The sequence below is a fragment of the Pelodiscus sinensis genome, chromosome 15, assembly GCF_049634645.1.
Source record: "Pelodiscus sinensis isolate JC-2024 chromosome 15, ASM4963464v1, whole genome shotgun sequence".
Classification (NCBI taxonomy): Eukaryota; Metazoa; Chordata; order Testudines; family Trionychidae; genus Pelodiscus; species Pelodiscus sinensis.
The window spans coordinates 15972150-15997998 of record NC_134725.1 but is presented as its reverse complement, the minus strand read 5'-3'; the positions used below and the strand labels follow the sequence as shown (position 1 = coordinate 15997998).

Sequence of the window (25849 nt, the reverse complement as noted above, 5' to 3'; positions counted from 1 at the left end):
TGAGCAATGAGATGCCCTGAAATCTCTCCTTAGAGCTTGCTTCAAATCCCAATGGGACCAACTCAACCCCTTCATTCTTCCAGGCAGGGGGATGGAGTCCCGTGCAATCTACTCAACGGGGTGCTCTCAAATGAGACACTGAAACGCTATGCAGGGCATTACAGATGGTGTTTGCTGGCATTTGTCTTGGGCTTTTGCCCAGCATCTCCCCCTCCACTTGTTTTCACGCTGTGCCAGCCTACACCCCAGCTATAGCTGCATTTCATTCATGCTGTGGATGGCAGGAGAGACAGAGATAAATCAAAGTTTAGATCCTGACTGGACTGTGGGGTTGGACTCGGTGACCTCCTGAGGTCTCTTCCAACCCCGATTCCCAAAATAGCCAAGGAAGTGGCTAACAGACGTGTTAAGCTGAGCTTGTCTAATCTGGGACTCTTTCTTGCAGATATAGGAAATAGCCGGCTAAGACTCACCACGGACTGCAGGACATGTTTTGCAAACTACTACACTACGTCTCCTCTCTCCACCCCAACAGTATGATTCCTAGTAGAGCTTCTGACATTCTTTTCTCACTGTCTGCTCCCTTAGTTCCTCGGAGGCCTCTAGAGACTGGACACCGTGTAGAGCAATGGCTTCTCTCCCATGCAGGTTCACCAAAGGAAGGACACCAGCATGTGCACCCCATGGCCCTGCTAGGAATAAGATGCTGTTACTCACTGAAGAGCTGGATGGCCGCGTTTCTCATGGCCCAGCTAGGCGAACCTAGTGCCTTCAGGAGCAAAGCCATCATAGGCGTGACATACTGTAGCAGCGCTGTTCCTAGGCCAGAGCCACGCACCAGTGTCTGCAGCACATGCAACGCAGAGACCTGTGGAGAACACACCACAAAGATCACTGTGGCCCAGGGACTTCTTGGTGTTCTCTGGCAGAAGACAGAGGGGCAGACGGATTACAAGGTTTCTTGGGTTTGGTCTCAATGTAATCATTCATCAAAGGGTGTCTTGTAAGGACTCTACTGAAAGCCTATATCACACTGATTGTGAAGCGTATGTACCCATAATATGTAAGGAAGTATGAGTCCAAGTGTGTATACACACAAACACATAATATGTAAGGAGTTATGCTCTTAAAGTCTGTGGGTTGCAGGTTGGGCACAAAGAAGTGATAAACAGGTTTCTTTCAGGTAGGAGATACTTATCCATCTGTCTGGCTATATGTAAATTGAGTATTGAATATTTCACAATAGCTGTCTGTTTACAGACTGACCACAGTGCTAATCAAGAGATTGTGCAGCCTCCATGGGAGATTCTCTGCAGGAAAAACAAGTAGCACGAGGTACCCTGCTTGGAGGACAAGCTATGACAGTGGATGGCTGGAGCTATATCTGGGGATACTATAGTGCGCCCAGATATTTGTTACTGAGAAGATAAGCTGCCAGCTGGCTTGTCTTATGACTCTCAGCTTTTCTGGTTGTCTGATGTGACAGGAGAGACATTGGGTGAGTAAACTTTATGACAAGTCTCAGAAGGGTAGCTGTGTTAGTCTGTATCGGTGAAAACATGAAGACATGCATCTGATGAAGTGGTTTTGATTCATGAAAGCTTATGTTGAAATAAATCTGTTAGTCTTTAAGGTGCTACAGGGTGCCTCATTGTTTTTAACCTGTATGAGACAGAAGAATAGCTTGTCAAGTTTAGGCTCTAGAAAGCATATTATGATTTTATTTCATACGCAACCATTTGTTCTGAGATGTAGCTGGTGCGTGCTGCTCCCTTGGGAATAGTGGATCTGGGAATGCAGGGAGCATGCACTAGAATACAGGACTCTTATGGGGGCTGCCCAGAAGGCTTGGGGGCTGATGTGTGCCTATTCCTTACCTGGAAAGAGACAGTGGAGCCTGGCTATGTGGAGGGGGCAGTGCTTGTGTGGCCTATGGCTAACGGAATTTGTGAACTGGCTTCCTCACGCTAAGGGTAGGTGGTAGTGAGGCGCCTTGCAACTCTGAGTCCAGAAGTATCCCAATCATCTTCCCTTCATAGAGCAGATTTCATTGCAATGGGGCTTGATGTATACATGGAATGCACACAAGTCACTTCTAGGTGGGGATGGTGACACAGTGAGCACCAGGCAATAGTTCAGGGCAGGAAAAGGAATGACCAGGGAAAACTAAGTGGGTGTGACACTTCGGCAAACAGCCCTACTAGTGAAAACCAGCAAGATGCCTATGGTGGCCACCAGTGGTTTGTCTCCTCTGACAGCTTGCACTGCAGTCTGCACAGTGACTCCTGCCCTGTTCCGAGGAAGGAGTCCTCAAGCAGCAGTACCAGTGGGTGGGACACTGGAAGCAGCCCTCCTGGCTAACCAATGCAGCTGAAAGGCAGGTCTCTGCTGCTGTCATCCACTCACACACGAGCTGAACCTCTCTGTTCTCAGGCCTCTTACCTGAGGGAGGTCCAAGGTCTGGTCCCAGTTCTGTGGCAGAGGTGTGTTGGCCAAGGCCAGCAAAGTCTGGATGCAATGCGCTAGCAGAGGGCGCGACTTGGCGGCATCCTCCCCAACAACGATGCATAAGAAAAGCATGGGGAAGCCAGCTGCCCTGCGGGTAATAGAGCTGCTCCTGGGACCACTTAACAGTTCCAAACCCTGAGAAACATAAGAACATACATAAGAACATAAGAACGGCCGTACTGGGTCAGACCAAAGGTCCATCTAGCCCAGTAGCCTGTTTGCCGACAGAGGCCAGTGCCAAGTGCCCCATGGAGGGTGAACCGAAGAAAATGATCAAGCGATTTGTCTCCTGCCATCCTTCTCCAGTCTCTGACAAACAGAGGCCAGGGACACCATTTTATCCCTGGCTAATAGCCTTTTATGGACCTAACCTCCATGAAATTATCTAGCTTCTCTTTAAACTCTGTTATAGTCCTAGCCTTCACAGCCTCCTCTGGCAAGGAGTTCCACAGGTTGATTACACGCTGTGTGAAGAAGAACTTTCTTTTATTAGTTTTAAACCTGCTACCCATTAATTTCATTTGGTGTCCTCTAGTTCTTCTATTTTGGGAACTAATAAATAACTTTTCTTTATCCGCTCTCTCCACACCACTCATGATTTTATAGACCTCTATCATATCTCCCCTCAGTCTCCTCTTTTCTAATCTGAAAAGTCCTAGTCGCTTTAACCTCTCTTCATATGGGACCCATTCCAAACCCCTAATCATTTAAACAAAACCAGTCAGGAAGGTAACTGAACACCTCGTAGCCCCGGAAACTGTATGTGATTGAGAGATTACACCTTGCAGACTGGGACTAAAGCTCAGGAGCTCCTAGCTCCCTGGCCAGTGCTCACACTACTGCTAAACATCCAGTGCCCATGTTTTCCCTATGGTAGGTGCTGGGAGTGAAATTGGGTTGGTACATGTGAACTTAACAGGGCAAGTGGGGAGGGCAAGATCCAAAAGGCATTCTGCTTAGTTTGGTTGGCTGTAGGCTGATTTGGGAAGAGAGGTTCAATGTAGTAAAAGGGATTCTCAAATCTCTGGATTCTCAAGCGAGAGGCTAGGGGGAGTATAGCAATGAGCTTTGGTCCTTAAATTTACATCTGTTCTAACCCTCTAAAAGCAACACACGTGGTTGTGTGCTCAGAGCAACACATGAGTGAATGGTCAGAGGTCAATAAGAACTCCTAACTGATGAAAGTGTTGATCAGTTTGTATCTCCTTAGGGAAGGGGACTGAGTTTTTCTGTATTTGAATACATCTTAATGCCTTGGTCATAACTGATATCTTTGGTCTCCTCTGTAATATAAGTAACAGGTACCAAAAAAACTAGAGGAGGGACACCACATATTCAGAGACATTTGTTTCCTTTTAACTGAATGACCATCTCCCTGCAGTGGTTTGAGCAAGACATGGCTGCAGTACCTCTGCCAGCATAGTTCTCGGCATTGCTTGCAATTCTGGATGAGGGTGGTTCAGCAAAGCAGTGCAAAATTTGGTGAATCCCATGCTGCAACCTTCAACTGCTCCCTAGGACAGAAGAATACATAAGGCTCTGAAGGTTCAAAGGGCTTTCCAACTGCTAGCTAATCAACCCACACGGCAGCCCCATGAGGGAGACATTAGCAGGGGCAGATGACCATTTTGCGGGATCCAGGGCAGCACAATTTCACGGGGCCCCCCTTTGCCATGGCGCATGTGTGGGGCTTCTTGAAGCGCGGGGCCCGGGGTGGCCGCCCCGCTCGCCCTGCCCTGCCCTGCCCTGCCCTATATCCGCTCCTGGACATTAGCCTTCTTTTACGATGGGGAAGCAGAAACAGATAAGTATAATTGTGACGAGGAGTTCTGTGGCACCTTATAGACTAACTGAAGTGTAGGAGCATAAGCTTTCGTGGGCAAAGACCCACTTCGTCAGATGCATGTAGTGGAAATATCCAGAGGCAGGTATATCATACCACTGGCACTGTCCACAGCAGTAATGGGTGGCTCCAAAGGGAGCCCTCCACTGTTCTTGGCCAGGAATTGGCCTTTGTAATGATTAAATGAGGAAGTATCGTGCGGGGCAGATCCCACACTCAGGAGGGAAAATATCCTGAGCAATGTCCAGCTGGAGCTTTCCTTTGCTGTAAGTCCCTAGTCGCCCCATTCGAGCCAGTGGCGTTGTTCCTGCTTCATGTGCTCAGCAGAATCTGAGCTAGGGATCTGACAAATGGGGGGAACTGCCGTGGGCTCTGGGCCACTGAGGAGGGAAGTCCCTCTTCAGGCCAGAGAGGGGGGCAGAGGGTGTGGCACATCTGGGCAGGTTCTTACCCAGTGCCGGCACTTCAGCAGCACTTCCTGAAACACTCTCGCCGCCACCTTGAACACGGCGAGTGGCAGGAGCAGCTCGAGCCCTGCAGGGGGTGCTAGAGGGAGCATCTTCTCCACCAGCCCTCCCAAGAGCAGCCCGATTTCCTGCGGGGAACAAAGAAAAGCCAAGTCAGGCGCGAGAGCGGGGCCCCACCGAGCGGACACGGCCTCTCTCCTCCTGGGCACTAGCGAGGGTGCCCTGACTGCGAGCCAGGGTTCTTTACAACACTGAGAGCACATGGTGCCCGGCAGATGTACCTCAGCTCAGTTTCCACTAGCACAAACTGAGGAGTCCCTGGAACGTTTTCTTTGTCTTTGCCCCACCCCTATTCAATGCTTCAGTAAGGTGGGGAATCTGTTCCTCCATGGTCTCCTACGAGGATGAAGTGGAGCCAGGTTTGATCCTGCTGCCACTGAAACTCCTGGCAAAAACTCCCACTGATCAGTGAGAGTAAGAGCAGGTCCCTGATTAGCCCATCCCCTTGATCATTGCTGTTTGGGAGTATCCAGGATTGCAATTCCCAAATCAGACACACAAGAGGGCAGCCAGGCACTGTCATGAAAGGACGCAGCAAATTCTGGGAGGTATTTTCATGCCTCCGCAAATCAATCCGGTTTTTGTTTATTATTGTTAAAGGGCAATAGCTAAGAATAGTGCTTTGCAGACTAATGTAAGAAGCCAAGGTTCCTGCCTTGAGAAGCTGAATTTAATAATGTATGGAGAAAGGAGGGGAGATGGCTAGAACAAAGCCATCGGACTTTGTAAAGCTGAAGTGTGGCACAAGAAAGCAGAAGTGGACAGGGAACAGAAGGGGCTAATTAAAGCAAATGTTCAAGAGGGCCTGGAAGGTGAAGAGCAAGGTGGTGAAGAAATACGGCTCTAACTGATGCTCTCTCAAGCTGTTTACAATTTTTTACTGGCCTGGCAGCCAAGTGTAATGCAGTAAGACACAAAACTCTTTCCTGCCTTTCCAAACATGCAAGTCAGTAAAAGAAATAATTTATTAGCTGATCCTGACAGCCAAACCCCTCAGGGTACGTCTACACAGTAGTGTTATTTCGGAATAACTGATGTTATTCTGAAATAACATAGTGCATGTCTACACTACAAGCCTTTATTTCAAAATAATGTCAGGCTGGAGGACTTCTTACTATGACTCATGGTAACCGTGATTTTACAAGGAGTAAGGGAAGTTGAAGGAAGAGGGTTCTTCCTTCGACTTCCTGCTGTGTAGACAGCACCTAAAGCTGAGTTAAGCTATTTCGACTTCAGCTATGCAACTGATGTAGCTAAAGTTGCGTAGATTGATTCAACTGTAGCCCTGCTGTACACACGTACCCCCAAAGAGCCGTGTAAGTGAGGAGTCAAAACTCAGCAAGTGACTGATCCACTGAATCAAATCATCACTACCTGTCACAGGGCTAGTTCTACTGCAGCCAGAGCTTCTGTCCTGCCATGTTTCCTGTAACAAAAGGACTCAGCAGCAGTCTCATCATTAGTTTAAGTATCTTCATCTAAGCCTAGGCCATCAGTGGAACTTAGGCTCCTGCCTTTCAATTAAATCAATGGAAGTTAGGTGCCTAAACAGCACTACGGATTTGGGCAAGAGATTATAGAGAATTACCCAGAAGCCTTAGTGATACCAACAGCTGGTATATTGTTACAATGGCTCCATGGTGCTGTAGCTTACTAGCCAAGAGCAGAAAATGCTTGGAAGGACCTTCCCCGTTTAAAAAGCCATCCTATCACAAGATGATACAGAAAGGGATTCATAGCACAAGTGAAGCAGGAGTCAGGGTCGGGGCTGGGAGGCCAGGGTAAAGGGGTAAGCCTGGAAGCAGCAGGAGCTCATTAGTGTCCCAGGAACCCAACAAAAAGCAGGAGGCTGTAATGACAATGCGGCAGTAATGACTAGAGAGCCATGCCAAGAGGAGTCAGGTCTGTCCACACCAACCATGAGTTTGTTCTGGCTTGTGTTTAACCCTGGGTAAAGGAACGTGGACCTGTTAGGCTGCATCTACACTGCACCCTTACCTCGAAATAAGCTATTCAATTTGAGCTATGCAAATTGGGTAGCTTATTTCAAGTTTATTTCTAAATAGCTTATTTCGAAATTTGGCACTGTCTACACAGCACCAAATTTCAAAATAGAGCGATATTCCGAAACATCCTTTAATCCTTGCGGAATGAGCTTTACAGGGACCTCGGAATAGCCAGGACCTCCATTATTTCGAAAGCACTGCCAAGATGCGGGAAACACTATTTCTGGATACTGGAAGTATCCTCAAATAGTGTCACAGTGTAAACACACCCTTATTTATCTAACAGAAGGCAGAAGAAATCTGATTGTCAGCATGAAACCCTGAGGCCTGGGAAATGGGCCCTTTTCGTTTGCCCTGATGGTGAAGAGGGGAAACTCAAGCACCGGGTTTCAGGCAAGCTATAAACAGAGAATTATTTGTTTTAAAAAACACCTTAAATTGCCTGGGTTTTCTTTGGCAGATGGACCAATTCACCTAGCGCACTTGGCTAGAGTCACACACAGGAAAGGGGAGTGTATCTTGTGTACTTCCCCCTGCTGCCCAAACTAATGGTGTCCATCCTGACCAGCTCCTCTGGCTCAAGCCTCTTGATGACAAAGCTCTACTAGCAGGATCTCTGCTCCCTTCCCGCCACTTACAGAAGCTCTTTACCTTCACTGAGACCCAACAGCAGGTCAGGATAAGGTTGTGCTCCTCTGACAGCAGGACTGAGTCTGCTTCATCCTGCTGCTCCAGGCCTTTTCCCAGCATGATAAGGGAGCCAATAGCATTTCCCATGTCTGCAAATGAAGGTGCAGCAGCTGCAAGAAACAAGCAGAGGGCAGCTTTCCTTTTAGTCACAGCGTAGGTGACGACGCTCAGGGAGTTAGAGCCATGCCAGCTGCAGGTGTGCAATCCAGCAGAAAGGGGATGGGACATGGCCTTACAAAAGTAGATGGACACCTGAGGTCTAACTCTAAGAGCAGGATCAGGTCCTTAATCTGATTTGTGAAGGGTGAGTGCGTGTGTCTGTGTGTGACAGATTCTCAAACATCCACAACGGGGCCAACAGCCGAAGAGAGGTTGTGATGTGAATCTCTTTCCCCCCGCACACACACCTTCCCAACTTTCCCATTGTGACTGCATGACATCCCCGTAGTAACTGCAGTAGTCTATGCAGGTTTCCATTGACTTTAAGAAGAAAAGCGGCTATTTAAAGACAACTGTTGTTTTCTTGTGCCCTTTATTTCACTCTTCCCCAGTCCTCTGGTCTGTTGTTCTCTCCTCTTGCTCATTGTTCTCCACCACCTGTGGCCCTTACCCACTGTCACGTGGTTAACTTGATCCTTGATGCCCTGGCCATTCTGTCTGGCTACCCAAGCCTCTTCTGTTAGACCAGCTGGTGGGCAACCTGTGCCTAGGGGCCACATGCAGCCCATTGGGATTCTATGTGTAGTCCATGAGACATTTTGTTGACTGCTTCCCCGGTGCAGGGTTGCCAGATTCTGCTGGTTTCTATTTGCAAAGGTTTTTTTCTGACCGGTATTACTAAAGTGATATGCCCATACACCAAGGGCAGGTGAAGTGAGGTGCATGCTGGCTGCACACAACATTGACTGTGAGAGCCATACGGTCCCTATGCATCCAATTGCAGCGCTGCTACGGTTCAGTCGGCATACCCCGCAAATTCTAGGCACCCAAGCACGCAGCCCGCTCACTAGCCGAGGCTGCCCATCTCTGTGTTAGACACACTGCCTCCTTTCACCCTTGGCTTGGTTTCCCTGGGCATTCCTCCTCCCCTTGGCCACTCCTTCCCTCTTCTTTTAGAGACAGTGAGGTGGAAACAAAAGGAAGCAGCTGGTTTCCACCAGCCTCCACTCTGCTCTTGGGAAAGAATAGCCTGGAGGGCTGCAGAGGCAGCTGAAAACGAGACAATCAGTGACCAGCCAGCTCTCTCTAATCCACAATTTAAGAGCTCTTGGCACATGATGGAGGCACTCGTAGCTAAAAGGACATGACGCAACAGTGCTGGAAGCGCCAGGCAGAGTTGTCCCATCCAGAGGATACATTGGGATGGCCACCCCAGGCCTCGTGCATTTGGGGGCCTGCAGAGAAGCAGGCTGCAGCGGGTGAGGAAGGCAGTGCGGCGGGGTGGAGGAGGCTGCTGGGCTGCTCCGGCTTCCAACATCTGTGTGGTGATGATAGGGGGCAGCCTCTGCTACTGTTGCACCAGGCCTCCTATAATCCCCTGGGGTATAGCAGGGGTGGAGCAGGGTAGGGTTTGGGTGGAGTACGGGCTGCAGCAGGAGGAAGAGGGTTGCTCCAGGCCTCATGCCCTACTTGAGACGGTCCTGCCACCAGGCCTATGGTGCAGGCTGGGTACTGGCTGTACACTCTGCTAACCCTTCCTCACTCACCTTGCTGGCTGGCATTGGGCCCCCGCCTGTTCTGCAGCACCCCCAAGAGAAAGGTGCTGATGTCTCCCAGCAGCATCACCAAACTTCTGAGGAGCTCCTGCCAGCTCTGCACGTGCTCTCCCTTCAGCATGGAGACTGCCCCTTCCGGCACCTCAAGCAGGCACCGCCGCAGCGCCACCATCACTCCTACACAGGTAACATTCCAGTTATCACCGAGCAAGACACTTGCATGTGCCCCTCCTTTACACTCCCCCAAAAAAGCTGGGACAGTGAAGTCAGTGAGAGCTAGAAGCAGCCTGTGGCACAGACGCACTGTCCGTGGATAATATCCACACAGTGCAGAAATGCTGCTTACGTTTGGGACGTGAGGAAGAATCCTCCTGCTGTGCAGGCTACAAGAGCAGGGAAATGTCAATAGACAGGCAACTCTGAGCAGCTGAAAAGTGCCACGGATAAGTAGCCAACACCACAGCTCTCCATTCGGCAGCCAGATCCCAATGTCCCAGCCTATACAGCCAATACATAGCCTGTTTCACCTAAAATGTTCTTCTCAAAACACTCACCAGCCATCACTAGGCCTACGTGGCCCAGATGGGGACATGGGCAGAAAGGTGAAGCCACGTGCCCAAGGCCTCAGGGAACAGCTTTTCACATCAGGGAACAGCTTTTCACATCTGTGCAGTGCTCAGGCCAGCTACTGCCAGCATGATTTGCTGAATCCCAGACCTGATCCATCACATGGAACATAGTGTGACAGGACTGCGAGGGAGAGAAGGCACATGAGACCTCAGATGTGTCCATTCCCACGACACCCAGGGACGCACCGTGCATTGGGTTAGTGCTCGCTGCCTGCAGCAGGTCTTGACAAGCCATGGTGTAGTGAGCCTGCAACATGCGGAGAAGATACCGAGCAAAGCACAGGCCACGGTGCTGCAGAGTTGGCGCTGCTTCTCCTTCTGGGAATATTCTTTTCAAAGTGTTGCTGTCTGACCTGGAAAAAGAGGAGGGAAGCTAACACCATCGAAAACCCTCAGAGGGAGCCCTTACCTAATCAGCACAGTGACAATCCTCATCGCAATGGGCCAGAGGCCTCCTTTATTACAGCCATCTAATAACAAGGAGTCCAGGGGCACCTTAAAGACTAACCATTTTACTCACAAAAGCTTATGCTATAAAAAAATTGTTAGTCAAAAGGTATCACCGGACTCCTTGTTTTTTTGCTGAAACAGGCTACCATGGCTACCTCTAAACCTATGGCTATACAAAGGACCATCCCATTCCAATTTTATATGACTACTTCAGATCAAAGTCTGCTGCTGTCTGGCCTCCAGTTCTAAGGTGAATTATAAATACCCTTTCCGAATAGTAAGAAATATCACTATTCTCACTTTATAGCTACTTTTTTATCGTTATACCCTTAATTCTAAGGCAGATGTCAGTATTGTTCCAAAAGGGAGAAGGAAAAATCTATTTCCTTGGGGAGTGTGTGTGTGGGGAGGGAGAAGTATCTTGAAGTGCTGAGACCAAAATCAAAAATCTGTTCTATTTCTGGTGGGAAATTAGACACTTCAGACAATATTTGGCTTGAGGATCTGTCCTTGTGATCACAGGGGCAAAGGATTAAACAAACGGCTGAATGTCGATGCCCTGTCAGAGTCTGAGCTCATGGTAACTGGAAAGGCATTGGAGCACTATGTAAGTGATATCAAACTTGTTGGAATCAGGCATCAGATAAGAAAAGTTGCAATGAGCTGCGCATGTGGACAGACAGGAATATATACAACCTACAGATTGAACTTCTTTAGTCCAGCACCCCTGGGACCTGGCCAGTGCCGAACAAGAGAATTTTCCAAACAACAGGAGATCAATATTATAGCAGTATTACCAACATTTCCACAACTTACTGGGTTCTTAGAAGACATTGGGTATATATTAGAGCTAAACAAAAGCACGGAACACTAAGAACCAGGATTAGTGGCTGTAAACAAACTTTATGGGACTATGAACTTGGCAAAAATGGACATTTGGAAAATTTAAAATCATGCTGGACCATGGATATTGCCGGAGCAGAGAATGCTGGACTAGAGAGGTTCAACCTATATAGGGTCTCCTCACATGTCCCCTGTCCAAGACATCTCTAAAGTGAAATGGAAAGAGACGAGTCAGTCAGTACTTCTGTAGGATGGTTTTCATCAACACTGCTCCTGCTTCTGCCTCCTGCACTCTAGGGCTGCTTACAGCCTCCTGGGCATGCTCAAACAGAGCCACAGCAGTGGGTTCTGGGAAAGTCGGTGGGAAGTAATGGATGAGAAGCTCTGATGCCAGATCTCGGACCTGCCAAGAGAAAGGGGTGGAAAGGGGGGGGCAAGTTACATGAGGAAGCAGAGGGAATATGGGGAGCAGGACACTCAGGAGCCCACAGCCAATGGGACCCATTCAGGCCAGGAAAACTTGCAGCCAGGTCTGGCTCTTTACTGAGGGGGACAGTGTCCCCAGCACTGTCCCAGTCTGATCCTGATAAGGCCCGCTGCTTCTATTCAGTTAAACAGGCCCCCGCTGCTGATCAAGCCAAGCAGCATGTGTTACAATTCCAGCTGTCCTCAGCACAGAGTTGTGGCAGTAGTGGGCCTAGCGGGCTGCTTACCTCATTTGTGCTGTCCTGCAAGCAGCTCAGCAGTGCCAACAAGTTGCTTCTAGAGAAAAAATCCCAGTAGCCCTTCTGCCTGGCCCAGCTCAGCAAAGCTGCCATGTTCTCTGAGGGGACAGAAAGACAGGACGGTGAGATGTAGGCAGTAAGTGATGTCAGGGCTGACCTCAAGCGAAAGGGAGTAGCAAGCATTTTTCTCCTGTACAAGTAATGCACCTGAGTAATATCTCAACCAGGGGTGCGGATTTGGTGGGACACCGCACCTCTCTCTGGTACAATCCAGACCCTACTTGGACCAGACAGATTAATTTGCATCTTATTTAGCCTATTTGGTCTAGAAAACAAAGGGTTTTGTGCAAATCTACATATGCTGTGAAATGGTAGGCACTGGTTTTAGCGTCTCACAGGAGCAGACAACCAACTAGCAGTTCAGAAACTCCCTGCCAGACTGATTGCCCATAGGAGGGAATTAACATGTAGACCAAGAAAAGATAAGAGCAACTACAGGCGAACTACACCATTTTTTGTCCCCAACCTCAAAGGCTTTCTTGTGCTAGGGAAAGAGAGACAGCAGAGTATCCCACATAGCTTCTGCTGCACATGTACTGTTGCAACAATGCACTGTCAGTGCTGAAAAGATAGACGTCAATTGGGCTGGAGGCTGCAAACTACCTTGTATCAAATGAGCCTTTGGGTGGGTAAAGATTTGACTGGGCCATTATATCATCTCTCACACATGAGCTTATCATAGGTAAGGCCCTATCAAATTCATTGCTAAGAAAAACACGTCACAAACAGTGAAATCTTGTCTTTTTTTTATGCTTTTTCCTCATGGGGGTGACCAGTGTATCTCAAATTGGAGATCCTAACTCAAAAGTGAGTTGCAGAAGGGTCACAAAATTGCTTTAAGGGGGTTGTGTTATTGTCACCTTTATTTCTTCACAGCCTTTGGAGTTGGGCGGCTGGAGAGCAGTGGCTCTGAAGGCAGCGCCCAGCCAGCAGTAGTGCAGAAGGGTGGCAATATCATACCCTACTTACTTCTCTGCTGCTGCTGACAGCAGGTCTGCCTTGAGAGCTGGTCTCCCAGACAGCAACTGCTGCTCTCCAGCTTCTCAGCTCTGAAGACAGTGCCACCAGCAGCAGCAGTGCAGAAATAAGGGTAGCAGTACTGCAACTCCCCTATGATAACTTTGGGTATGTCTACCCTGCCACCCTAGTTTGAACTAGGGTGGCTAATGTAGGCATTCAAACTTTCAAATGAAGCCCGGGATTTAAATATCCCGGGCTTCATTTGCATGTTCCCGGGCGGGTGCCATTTTTAAATGTTCGAACTACCTGCCCACAGCTACACGTGGCACGGACTAGGTAGTTCGAATTAAAGCTCCTAATTCGAACTACCGTTATTCCGCCTGCATTTTTAAATGCCTGTAGTTCAAATTAGGGTGGCAGTGTAGACATACCCCTTGAGACTATCACCAACTCCTTTTTGGGCTAGGACCCCTACAATTACAATGCTGTGACATTTCACATTTAAATAGCTGGAATAACAACATTTATTATTTTTAAGATCCCATGACTGTGAACTTGGCCAAAACAGATCATGAGTTTGGAAGGACCCTACTCATAGGACAGGTCCCCCAAATTTCTCAGCGCATTAGGGGCTCCTGATTTTTTTTTCTTCCCATCCCACCCCTCCAGCAACCTAGACTCATCATTGGCTCTGAGAGCTGAGGGCCAAAGAATGCAGGTGAAGGTTATCTGTAAAAAGCTGCAGGATATTTTTCTGGATTTGAGAGGCATGCCCCCAAATCACTACAACTTCCTGTGGCATGGAGAGGCCATTGGATGAGGGCAGTTAAAAATGGACCCCCTGCTGAGGGGGATGAGAAGCAGACAGTGAGTTGGGGGGGAGGCGATATTCAAATCAGCACAGAGCTCATTCCATGCAGGGCTGGCCTGCTGATACCCACGTGGAGGCTGCCCCTTCTTCCTGGCAGGGCTCCAGGTATCTGTGCAGGTTTCCAGCACTGCAGCCAGGAGCAGCAAGGCAGTCTTCTTCCGCTGGTAGTTTGACCCTGGGGTCAGAAAGGAAACGCTTAACTGCAGCAGCCACTCCACAAAATCTGCAAAAAAGCACCTCTGGGTTACTTGTGAGCAATGCACAAAGGGAAGGCAGGGTCAGCCCTTTGGAGGATGAGGGTGCTCCATCTCCAGTTACATTAGATTGACTATCATGTGGAAAACTAGGTGGCTCCGTTAGGGGCTTCTCAGCGTCGAATGGTTATTTGGCACTTAATGACAACCCTTGGACCCTGCTCCAAAAGACAGTGCAGCGAAAGGAAAGGCTGTCAGCTGTGCCTGCCTTGTGATACCCAACTGGTATCTTTGTTTTCTAGCCCTGGAGAGCACTAACATACATGTTAGACAGTTCCTTGTGCCTTGGATTAAATCCATTGAGGATTTTTTTTTCCATTTAAAATCTGCTTTTCACTCTTAATGATTGCTCAGCCTGAGTAACGGAAAACCCACTTGTAAGTTTCACGTCTGTTTTGTTATGTTCAGAGGAAGTACCCCCTGACTAGACATCTGTAAAAAGGAACTTTGTTTCTGGGCATGCAAACATATTCAAACACCATTTGGTTTTGGGCCAGGCATACCAAAATCTCCTGTTACCCAAGCCTGTTCAATACTGCCACCACCTCTCTCTTATATAGCACTTCTTAAAGTGCTTTTTTATGTTTACAGATGTGGAAAAAGTGGCACAGAACAATGAAGTGACTTGTCTGTCTGTCCTGGGGCAGAACCAGGAATAAAACCCAGGTCGCTGAAGTCCGAAGCTTAACCTACTAGGCCACACTGCCTCTCCAAACTCCTACAATGTGGAGGAGCATCCAAAGTTCAGGGTGTTTATCCCAACAGAATCCAAACTCTGGACCCACTGATGTGGATCCAGCCTAGCTATCTGTACCACCCAAACATTCTAATGTGAGGAGTCAAGCCCCCCAAATTTACAAGATTTTTTTAAAAAGATCATAAAACAAGCTCCCCCCATCAATTTATCTGTCATCTGCTTTCTGAGCCTGTGAGGGGAAGGGATGCCACATTTTTCAATTTTCCTGCACAGCCAGGAAGATTAGGGGAAAAAAATAAAATAAAATGAAAATGGAGAGTCTCACAGCCATATGACTGCAGGAGCTGAGGCGCGATGAAAACACCACACCAAAGAATGTGACATTCATGATAAAATCACAGTCGTTGGGATCACACAGTTATGCACCCACTGGCTGGCTCAGCAACAGCAGGAGTGGAGTTCAGAAAGGAGCGGCCCTGGCACATCGCTGTGAAATCACAAGGCCCGGTGCAAACAAAACAGAACTCCCATTAAAGTTCCAAATTGCCCCACCCACTGTCCTGACCCATTTGCACAACCCACCAGAGCTCCCTACACACCTCCCAGATCAATGGGCCACAAAAGAGCAGCGTTTGGTGATGAGTTTGTATGTGAAAACCTGATTCCTGGGGGCCACTGAGGTGAGAAGAGATGAAAAGTCAAGCAGAGGTGGGAGCCATGGGGATAAAAGGCTGGGAGTGAGAGGTCAGGAATGGCTCACTCACCTACTGCTTGTGCGAGTGCTCCTTCTGCATCCGCACTGGCCGAGCACTCGGTGGCTTTGCTCTGCATTTTGCAGCGCAACTGAGACAGCGAGCTGTCCCTCAGCCTGACTAGAGCCTTCTTCACTGCAGCCTGAAGCAGCTGCCGGAAGGAAGATGAATCACAGTTCAGGTTCAGTGGCAAGAACTCCTTCAGCAGCCGGATCTCCACCTCTGACAAGGGCTGGTTGGTCCTGGGGCTGCAACACAGGAGACCCAGTGCTGCTAGGCGAATGTTCTCCTCCCTGGAGTGCAAGCAGCAGGAGAGCCTTTCCAAAGTTTCCGCGTCAAGGGACAAGGCCCCGGTGATGATCTTGTGGCTGTTCAACAGGGCGACCCATGCCCGAAGGTGAGCAGAGTCCCTACCAAAGCAGCTCTCAGCAAGCCAAGCGTAAGAGGCAGGGAAGAGCCGCAAAGTCCACACAAGAAGGTAGTTGGAAGCATTACTCTGAAGGAAGGTGATGGGAGAGGTCAAAGCAGTGGTCAAGGTGGGAAGCCACTGCAGCGCCCACTTCTGAGCCAGCTTCTCCTCGGTGGCTCGTTTGTCTCCCTCAACCCAGTGTCTGCGTTGCTGTTGCAAAATGGTTTTGTACATGTCTGATGCAGCTGGGCACAGATGGTTAGTGGCAAGGCAGTTCAGAAGATGCTGGGGAAGATCCTTGTAGGTATTCAGAACCTAGAAAACCACAAATCACTTTCAAGTCCTTGTTTGCTTTAGGCAGCCCCTAAACTCTCCTGACACACCAAGGAAACACATGCACAAGCCTCACTCATTTTAGTAGGCAGCTAAAATAAAGACTGCACTGGACCGTGGAGAAAGAGCAGCCTTCCCCACCTAAGAGGCCTTGACCAGCAGGAGGAGCCTGTTTAACTGCATGGAAGTGGGGGGCCCTATCAAGATCGAGCAGGGTATTTGCAGTGCACAACGCTGAAATACCACGGTAATCAGTGCCTAGATTCAAATCAGCGACCCAGTGGTCAAAGGCTACATATCCCAACCCTAATTTCCATGAGCCATCTATCGCATTTGATGTATTGTTTCTGTTCTCCTCAGAGACAGTGAGAACATGCTAACTGCAATACTGGGTTAAAAATATAAGACTCCCCTGAGGAACCCAAATCAAAGAAAGTATTCTGTCCACCTGAGATCCCCGTGGGGCAGGAAAAGGAACTCTACTTTGATGTGTCTTAGCACCCAGAAAGGAAGTGACTGGTAGGAGGGGCAGTTGGGGGCAGGGAAAGGAGAGGACACCTGCCCCTGGGCTCAACCCTAGACTCTTTAAATCACTGCTGGAGTACCAGGCAGCCTTTTCAGGACAGCTTTAAGGGCTGGTGGGGGTGGCATGACATACTCTGGGCAACACAGAGGGCAGACTGCTTTGGCCCCACCCACCCAAGGCCCCACCACTCCAGGGAGAGTGGTACAGGCCTCCCATCCACTTGCCAAGGGGTACAATGTGGTTATTGGATCCCCTGGAGGCAATAGTTTGGGCCACTAAGCCCCTCCTAGTGGTGGATCTTGGGAGCGATAGGAGCCATGGTTAAGAACTGGTTAGATCTCTGTCTTTCTGCCAGTGTGTAAGAGAGGAGGACACACAAGGTCTCACCGAGCAATAACAAAAACATAGGCTGCTAGCACTTGAACCAGAAGAGATTCTCTATTAGCTGGACAGGGCCTATGATCCATGCCAGAACAACGTGCATCCCATCCACTGGTGTGCAGAGTACACATGCTACCAATCTCATTATGATTTTGATGTTGGCTGCAAGAAGACCCAAGTTATCCAAGTTCAAGCTCTCTATGCAGATTCTCAACCGTTAGGGCTTATCTAGACTACAGGGAACAATCGAAAGAAGATATGCAAATTCCCCAGGAATTTGCATATCTTCTTCTGATCACACTTTCGAAAGCAGAGCTTTTTAAGACGCAGCTTACCAGAGTAATTAAGACACAGCTTTTTTGCGAACCGCCCTCTTAGTCAAAAAGCCGCTCTTTCTCAAAAAAGGAGATTTATGCAGCTTTTCGACAAAGGGGGGGGGGAAGGTTCACCGAAAAAAGCTCTGCTTTCGAAAGTGCGATCGGAAGAAGATATTCAAATTCTGCAGGAATTTGCAAATCTTCTTTCAACTGTTCTCTGTAGTCTAGATGAGCCCATAGTGTACACCCATATGCCCCTACTTTCTTACAGCAGTGGGTATTCCAGGTTCGGGTATGTCTGGTTTTCATCTAGCCTTTGTGGGATGTTTTGACATCCACATCATGCTCTCCAGTCTTCTCTTAGCTGTGACTGGCACATGTACCGGTCCCTCAGTGGGCATCGCTCACTCATCACATCCACATATTACATGTCTTGTGTCCTTACTTTCTCTGTGCCCACGTAGGGAAGAATGGCGCACAGTGGAAAATATCGGGCTTTGACCTGCCAGGGCATTGTAATAATTCTCTGCAGGAACTTGTCATAGAGGGGTCTCTCCAGGTCTTCAAAGTGATGGCACTCCAGGTGATAGATCTCCAGGAGATGTTTAAAGGAGCTATGTATAAACTCTGATGCTCCTTCCACCTGAAAAATCAGAAGAGAAACAAAGCTAAGAAGAGAGACTCCATTATGTGTAGATAAACCTCTATATTAAGCATCTTCATATAACTTGTATCATTTTCATGACTTTGTATTAAGCCTTTTCATATAAACTTGTATTAAGTGTTTCCATATATAACTTTGTATTACGTCCTTTTATATAGAAACTTCGAATTAAGTCTTTTTATATAGCAACTTTGTATTAAGTTTTGGTATAACAGTATAGTCATGTTTTTGTACCAGAATAGATTCTCCCCTTTTTTGATTAGTTGATTGCCCTGTTGAGTGAATGAGGTATGAATGGATAAGGAATGAAAGGCAAGCACCTCTGAGCAGTTACAACAGTTGGAGAGGGGATGGAAGCCAGATCTGAGGATAATAAGCCTTGTCAAGTGGGCTCATTGAAACAAAATTAGTCATATTGACAGCCTGGGGAGTCAGAAGCTGGCACCTCCCTTTGGAAGCACTGTCTTTGAAGATGAACGTGGTAGCAATAAGACCCAGAAAAAGGTGTCGCAGATGACTGACTGCGTATGCATATGACGACACAGATTTTGCATATGCATATGATGACTAACTGGTATAGAGGGAGGAGAGCTACTAAAAATCTAAGGTATCTTGCAGGAGGACCCCAGGTTTTGTCTTGTCAACATCAGAGCATGGATCTGGATTGGCAGAAGCCCGGCTCCTCTCCTCCTGCATCTAACTCACCTGGTCAAGTGCAGTTAGGGGGAGCAACTACTGGTAACAACAAAAAGACGGAGTGAGTGTGCATGCATGTGAGTGTGATATATCATATGTATATGATAAAGTAGTGATTGATATATCTATTGCCAATAAATGTGGCATTTTGCCTTATCCCCCTGAAAAAGATCCCATGTAGCACGTGTCACTGCCAGAAATTGTTAGAGGGGTTTTATAACATCCTTCACTCTCCTTTTGCTGTCACTAGGGATTGCCTGTCCTGCGATACATTATAACCTACATTAAGTAGTTCCATTTTTACCACCGGCAAGAGGGACAGGGAATACAACACAACTGCCTCATGGGGTTGGGTAAAACAGGCTACACGGCATGTCTGTTATGGCTCTGTAAAGGTATTTGACAATGGGAAGCTGTCTTTAGGAAACCAATGAGACAGCAGGCTGTGTACAGGACCGCTCAGTATGAGCAGGGCTATTGGAGTCTGGCTTTGCCAAGCTCTAAGGCAACAGGTCTCTTATTGTTCAAGCGTTCGCACTGACACAATGTCTCACCAGTCAGGAGGAAAAGGCAATGCCAATGTGACCAGTCCTATAATGCAAGATCAGTCATAACTTGGCAAACCTGACAATGTTACTATGGGGTAGATTCTGCTCCCAATTCCAGAAGGGCACTGGGAGTATGAAGTGAGCTGGAAGGGCAGAATTCAGACAGACTAAAATCAGGCGAGGCTGCACTGTGCACTTTTATTCTAGTGAAAGAAAGGGAGGATCTGGGAAGGAAGGGAGATGTCTGGATACTTTCTGACTGCTCTGGAAGAAGGCCTGACCTGTTGGAGCTACACCCACGAGGCTGGGTACATTACCGGGCTCTCTGCATTGTTCCAGATGAATTGGTTAAGTCTGTGGAGCAGTTCAGAGTTTTCAACCAGCACTCGACTCTCCTTGACTTTCCAGATCTCAGGCAGGCTTTCCAGGATACGTTGCAGCCAGAGGGAAAAAGCTGAAAGCACAAGGCAGACTAGGACATAGCTCTTCCAGTGGGCCAAACAGCAAAACCATACACAGCTCTTCCAAACAGGTCCCACTGCCAGCTAGAGCAGGCAACCATGTTCTCAATCAATGCCTGCCTTTCGGAACACCTTTTCCTGGGGATTTCTCCATTAAACATACCTTACGCAGCAGGGGCTCAAGGCAAGGTTAAGACAAGTGTGTGCCTTAGGTAAGATGGGTGATGTACTATGGGGACCAGATAGAATTTGATTGGGCTTTAATTTCAGAGCCTAAGGGAAAATTCACTGCTAGTCATTCCTGTCCCTGCTAGGGATATAAAGCCGTTAACTGGTAAGCATGAACTTACTGATATGCTTACTGGTTAACCAGCCCTTGCCAGTGAACTCCAGCAGTAGCCAGCTATGCTCGGCCAGAACAGCCCTGGCCATGGAGGGAATGGGCAGCAAGCCCTAATTTAAAACATTACCCAGTTAAGTGCTAGTGGTGAACAGTTTTAATTAGGGATGTTAAAGGTTAACCGGTTAACTGGTAAGCATATGCCTTATTGGCATGCTTACTGGCTAACCTGTTAACTGGAGGCCCCCTGCCTCGGCAGCCCAGCTGGCAGGACCTGGCTGCAGTGGGAGCTGGGGCAGCCCCCGGAGCTGTGGAGAGCCACTGCCAGTGGTTAACCAGTTAAACAAATTGTTTAACTGGATAACTAGTCTGGGAAGTTTTTACATCCCTAGTATGAACATCCCTAGGCCCTATAAAGGTGCCCTAAATAGCTTCAGGAAGCTGAGTGAAGTAAACCTCTTAAACTCTCTTGCTGTATCATGGGGGAGAGGCAATATTTATTACCTTGGAAACGGTAGTAATGATAATCCTTCTGCTCTTCACTCACAGCCCAGACAGCTGGAAACAGCACATCCAGCAAGAGACAAGCCTGCAGGGCAAACACCAGCACTAAGCAAAAGCCATCAATCAGCTGAGCTACCACTGTATCTGTGCTGTCGGCTTTTCTTGCTGACAGAAGAGACTCCTAAACACTAGAGCTTCAAAGAGGCCTATTAAGTCATAAATAGACCATCCTCTCACCACAGCCGGTGCCCAGCAGTCTCCTGGAATACAGCTTCTGGTGTTGATTGGTTGGTTTTCTCCGGTCTGATTTTAAACCTCGCAAGTGACAAAGCTTCCATCACCAGAGCTAGGCTGAGCTGCTGCAGCAATGGATGCTATATAAATTTGAGTCAGATGGCCTTTAGCCAGGGTGGTCTCTGCTAAAATCCATGGAGGTTTTCCCATGTGCCCATTAGCTGAACAGGTTCAATTCTGTCTTGAACTCCTCCAGCAAAGCTCTTTTCCATGACCTCAAGAACACTTTTGCATGTTTGCCCTTTGGCTCTTGAGCCTCTGAATCTTCTTACAGCTGATACGGCAGCAGCTGACTGATACAGAATGCTCCCACTCCATTCAGCTAAGGCCTTGGCTTCAGTAGGCGAACCAGTATTGGTCTCAACAGTATTGGTGATAGAGTTAACAACCCACAAGACAAGGTCAGTGGTGGGACCACCTTCAATAATCAGAGGACACCCAACCTTACTGGTAGACAGTGCTAGAGGCCTTGATTTTGTGGAGGAATTGGGCATACTTTCAAGGCATAGTTTTTATGCTCCTTCCAGGCATAAGCAAGAGTTATATAGTGTTGCTGACACACTTCCAGGATTCTTCTTCTCTTGGCCACCACAGATGAAATCCATTATTGTGTGGGTAGGTAGTTGTCTAGCAGCCCCACAGATGAATTCTGTTACTGCCAGCTGATGGAGGGACATCTTTCCCCAAGAAATAGAGGCTAGCAGGTTTTGGATGGATCAGTCTTAGTTTCTATTCCCAGTGAGTGGTATAGCTGGCACTTGTGGTATTTTCATGCCTATATCAGTTACTAAAAGGGTCATTCACAGCAAGGCTTGATTTCCAAGATTTGCTGGGGAGGGAATAAAGGGTCTGCAGGCAACAACCACATTTAAACACAGCACCTGGTATAAGTGTATGGTCTTGCCAATCGCCAGGGCTAAACCAGCTCAATTCAAGTAATAGGACTGGCTTGGCCAGAACAAATACCCCCCAACCTCCCATGTATCTAACCACCCCAAGTACTTACTGGGCCATCACCCAGCAACAAGTGAAAGGTTTTTCTAAACCCTTGGCTTGTGCTCTGCATTCCCCACGCAGAATGCTCGCTCTAACTTAGCGCTCTCTTACCTGAGGTTGGAAGCTGTCCAGCCGGGAGCTCAGGATCTCCTTCTTGCAGCAAGTTAATAAACCCCTAGTCAGCACCAGTTTCTCTAGGCCATCTGAGCTCAGGACAGAAGTCTCCACCTTCAGTTCCCCAAATCTCAGCTCTCCTGGCCCTGGTTAAAATCGCCAAGTTAGGACAGAGCAAAGTCTTCTCCAAACTCTGACTTTCCAACAGCAAATCAGCCTTTTGTTTCCCCAGATTAACTTTAGTCCTTCACACACATTAGTACTAATTGTAGCACAGGCCAGAGCCAGGCCCTGTGCAAGCAGAGAGCTCAGAAATATGGCTGATATCATACAGACGGCGATCGGTGCCTTCCCTCAGCTGTCTCCCCCAATGGTGCTGAACTGTGTGGCTGAGGCTGCTGAGCTCAAAGAGAACGCTGCTGTCTCCAAATTTGGAGGGGCTCAAGCTGCAGAAGCAAAAGGTGCATGTAACCTACTGTGCTACCTCACCCCATAGTCTGTGAGCCCCATATCTACAATTTGTTGGAGCCTTCCTCCCGTTCCTTCATCTAGGCAGGCAGAATAGCCTCTAGGGAACTGTGATCCCATGCACCTTGGGAAAGTGCTGTGAGGTCCCATGCCAAGAAGTATCATTATGAATGATCAAGCATGCACCTTGGTGGATTAGCTGGAAAAGAGTCAGCACGGCTTTGGCTCCTCTCTCTGGCTCAGCAGCAGTGTTCACCAACATGCTCACGGCGGTGCCAGCCAGCAGGCGGGTGTCCTTGTTAACTGTCTGAAGACACCACGGAAAAGGAAACGTGAATTTTAAAAGCTTGTCTTTGGAAAACCATTTAATCATTGCTTGCTGCCCTTCCCTTCCTCACCACACACAAAAGGCATTTATAAAGCCACTGGGATATGCTGCACTTTCGCAGCACATGGGTTACACCAGGTCCTTCTCATCACAACTCCCATTACTCCACCCCATTCACGCTTACTCAGACATCACACCAACATGTGTATTTCATGTGTACAGATGTGAGGATAATGTCTCCAGCTATACAGCATGAACCCATTACCAGCAGCTGTCACCTAAACTGACACCAACATTCCCTCTAATACCAGGGTGTCCAACACGCTAGCCACTATGGCTATTTAGCCAGTTGAGTGTGGCTCGTTGGCATGAACAATGTGGCTATTTGGCTGGCTGAGTGTGGCTAGTTCACTACAGTGAACATTGGGTGGTTACTGCTCCAGAACTGGTTGGACAACAAGACTCTAATCTTTTCCATCCATGTGTGAAATAATGTTTTTATGTTGCACCAAGGTATGCATGAATGTGCATCATCAATAGAAACAAAAACGTGGCTGTGGGCACTTTGTTAATCAGCTGGGTGGCACTGGAAGCTCTCCTGAGCGGCCGCATAAGTACCCAGCTTACAAGGAACACTGCCTGGCACTATTACTGCATTCGACCGTAGCTTAACTTGAGTGTTGTTGCTCTCCTTCCATGGGAGCTGCAGGTATTCAGCACCTCTGTGTACCAAGCACCTTTTGTTTAGGTGCCTATATTTGAAAATGCTGGCCTGCTCTTTTCTGCCTCAGTTTCCCTGAAGAAACTGTACAGTGGGGAAACTAAAACTTGCCTCCCTTGCAGGAATGCTGAGCGGTGAAACTTGATAACTTGTGGAACTTGCTTTGAACAGGTAAAGCATTATCCTTATTTCTCTAATTCAAATCACAGCTGGGCTGGCTTCACAGAGGCTCAAACTCACTGCTGCAGCGTGGCTGCTGTCTCATCAGTGCCACCGTTGGGTAACTGCTCGGATTATAATCACCTGCCCCAAGATGACTTGCAGCAGCGATCCCAAAATGCTCTGCAGGGCTTCACTGTTCTTGGCTTCATGCCACACTAGAGGTGACACTTCCCTTGGCATCACCTGGAATAGCTGCAGGCAGGTCTGTGGAGGTAAAAGGATAAAGCGCAACATTCTGTCACCCGTGAGAGCTTTTTCTTAACAGTGTGACAAGGCACCTCCCTCAGCATAGTGGGCAATTCCTTCTCCCAACACATCTTGCTATCTTATGGAGGGAGGACACCAAATTCCAATGAATCTTTTGTGTTTTTAACCCCTTCCATTCCTGTCTCTCCTCCCCCCATGCTAATGGGAGTTATAGCATGTTGTAGGCACCCAAAGGAGACTATAACCCCCAAGCACCGCAGAACCTGCCTTGACTGCAATGTAGCTCCACTTCCCGCTCCTTGCCGTTGGGTCCTGCAGCACCAAATTCAATGTGGCAGCCACACGCTGCAGCAGCGTGGCCAGGTTGAGTCTCCAGTGCTGTCGGCCTAGGCTGCTCTCCTCCATGAACATGCAAACTGTGGACGGGGAGAGAGAGGCACACAGTGCATCAGCTGCCAGGTGCTGGGTTAAACACCTCAAATGGTGGCCAACACCATCGATGTACACACTGCAGCACGTTCTGATCCAACAAACTGATCCTGAGACCCATGCTCCAAAGGGGAGGCCCTACTGTTATGGAGGACGGGGGACTCTCTCCCTACCTGCCAGTTGGTTTGGGTCCCAGGCTTTGAGACCATACATTTTACCTGACTCCCTCCCTGCAAGGGTGAATATTCCTGCTAACTCTTACAAGCAGAGATTGAGAGAGGACTCTTCTTTGACAGTGTTAATAACTCACGAAGAGAGACAGGAAAAGGACAAAGCAAATGAAAGAATCTAATCTCTCTATTCTCACATAGTTACTGGGAGCAGGTGATTCCTAGTGCTTACACCACTTTTCAGCCTCCACTGAATGTTATTTAATTCTCTCCCCTGCCCCACCATTCTGGGGATGGAGGCAAGTATCATATTCCCTCTTTTATTTGTGGGGAAATGGAGGCACCTAAGTAATGTGATTTGCAGAAGGTTGCACAGAGTGTATGTCTTCACTCCCACATCCTGCTCCGGACCATCCTAGGGATTTGCCCACAGACGCTCAGGCCACAGGCCACACCTAGCTTTTGGACCACATAGTTTGCCATTGATCTCAGTGGGAGAAGGGCCAGGACATCAGGGACATGCCTGCTCATCCCATTCCCCAGGCAGGCCAAAGAGTGGACAGAGATTCAGGGACTTGTCTGAGGCAGGCACCATGAGAGTCAGGATGGCCTGAGCTCAGTCTCTTCCTAACCACAGAAACCTCCATCATGAGTATTTGGGAATATGTGGTTCTGTGGTTTGGGGTCACAGCTCATGTGTGCAGGAGGGGCGTTACTTGAGACTGACCTGTCTGAAGATCTCCAGGAGACAGCACCTGCAGGGAAAAGGAAGCGCAGACGTGTTTAATGCTTGTGGAGGGCACAGCTGCTGCAGAATTCAGCTCGCAAACCAACTGTTTGCCAGCTGAGTTTAGAATCAAGCCTTCCTCCCTAACCACAGCACGCATTCACCCACCCAGAGCAGCATAGCCAACAGGCCAGCCAAAGCAGCAGGACAAGGCCAAGACCTTCTATTTGCCTCTGGGGTCCGAGGCCAGCAAGGCGGTGTGTAGCAGCAGTGCTGATACACTTAGTCCTAAGGCACAAACTAATACACATCAATTAACTCAGTGAACTGTAAGCAGGCTCTCTGCTTTCTCCCCAGCATGGATGATAAAAAGTGGATAGCTTGCAAATAACAGTTTCCTCCTTTAGAATCTGCCTTGTTTTCCTGCCAACTTCCCTTTGCGCTGGTACAAATCATAGAGACTC

General features: G+C 48.4%; 1 protein-coding gene across 1 annotated transcript in view; it reads right to left on the bottom strand.

The window, feature by feature from the left end:
- Positions 1 to 25849, bottom strand: part of LOC102458487 (tRNA (32-2'-O)-methyltransferase regulator THADA-like) — a 54920-nt gene that overhangs the window by 21677 nt on the left and 7394 nt on the right. The window contains exons 4-22 of the mRNA XM_075898236.1: positions 25386 to 25413; positions 24327 to 24475; positions 23934 to 24056; positions 22768 to 22888; positions 22111 to 22259; positions 20710 to 20794; positions 19722 to 19858; positions 17942 to 18139; positions 15543 to 16254; positions 13898 to 14050; positions 11925 to 12034; positions 11454 to 11614; positions 10105 to 10271; positions 9281 to 9466; positions 7536 to 7684; positions 4803 to 4946; positions 3918 to 4022; positions 2443 to 2643; positions 718 to 868 (exon numbers count right to left, since the gene is read on the bottom strand). Of these exons, the coding sequence (XP_075754351.1) occupies positions 718 to 868; positions 2443 to 2643; positions 3918 to 4022; positions 4803 to 4946; positions 7536 to 7684; positions 9281 to 9466; positions 10105 to 10271; positions 11454 to 11614; positions 11925 to 12034; positions 13898 to 14050; positions 15543 to 16254; positions 17942 to 18139; positions 19722 to 19858; positions 20710 to 20794; positions 22111 to 22259; positions 22768 to 22888; positions 23934 to 24056; positions 24327 to 24475; positions 25386 to 25413 (3229 nt within the window). The remainder of the gene's footprint in view (positions 1 to 717; positions 869 to 2442; positions 2644 to 3917; positions 4023 to 4802; positions 4947 to 7535; positions 7685 to 9280; positions 9467 to 10104; positions 10272 to 11453; positions 11615 to 11924; positions 12035 to 13897; positions 14051 to 15542; positions 16255 to 17941; positions 18140 to 19721; positions 19859 to 20709; positions 20795 to 22110; positions 22260 to 22767; positions 22889 to 23933; positions 24057 to 24326; positions 24476 to 25385; positions 25414 to 25849) is intronic.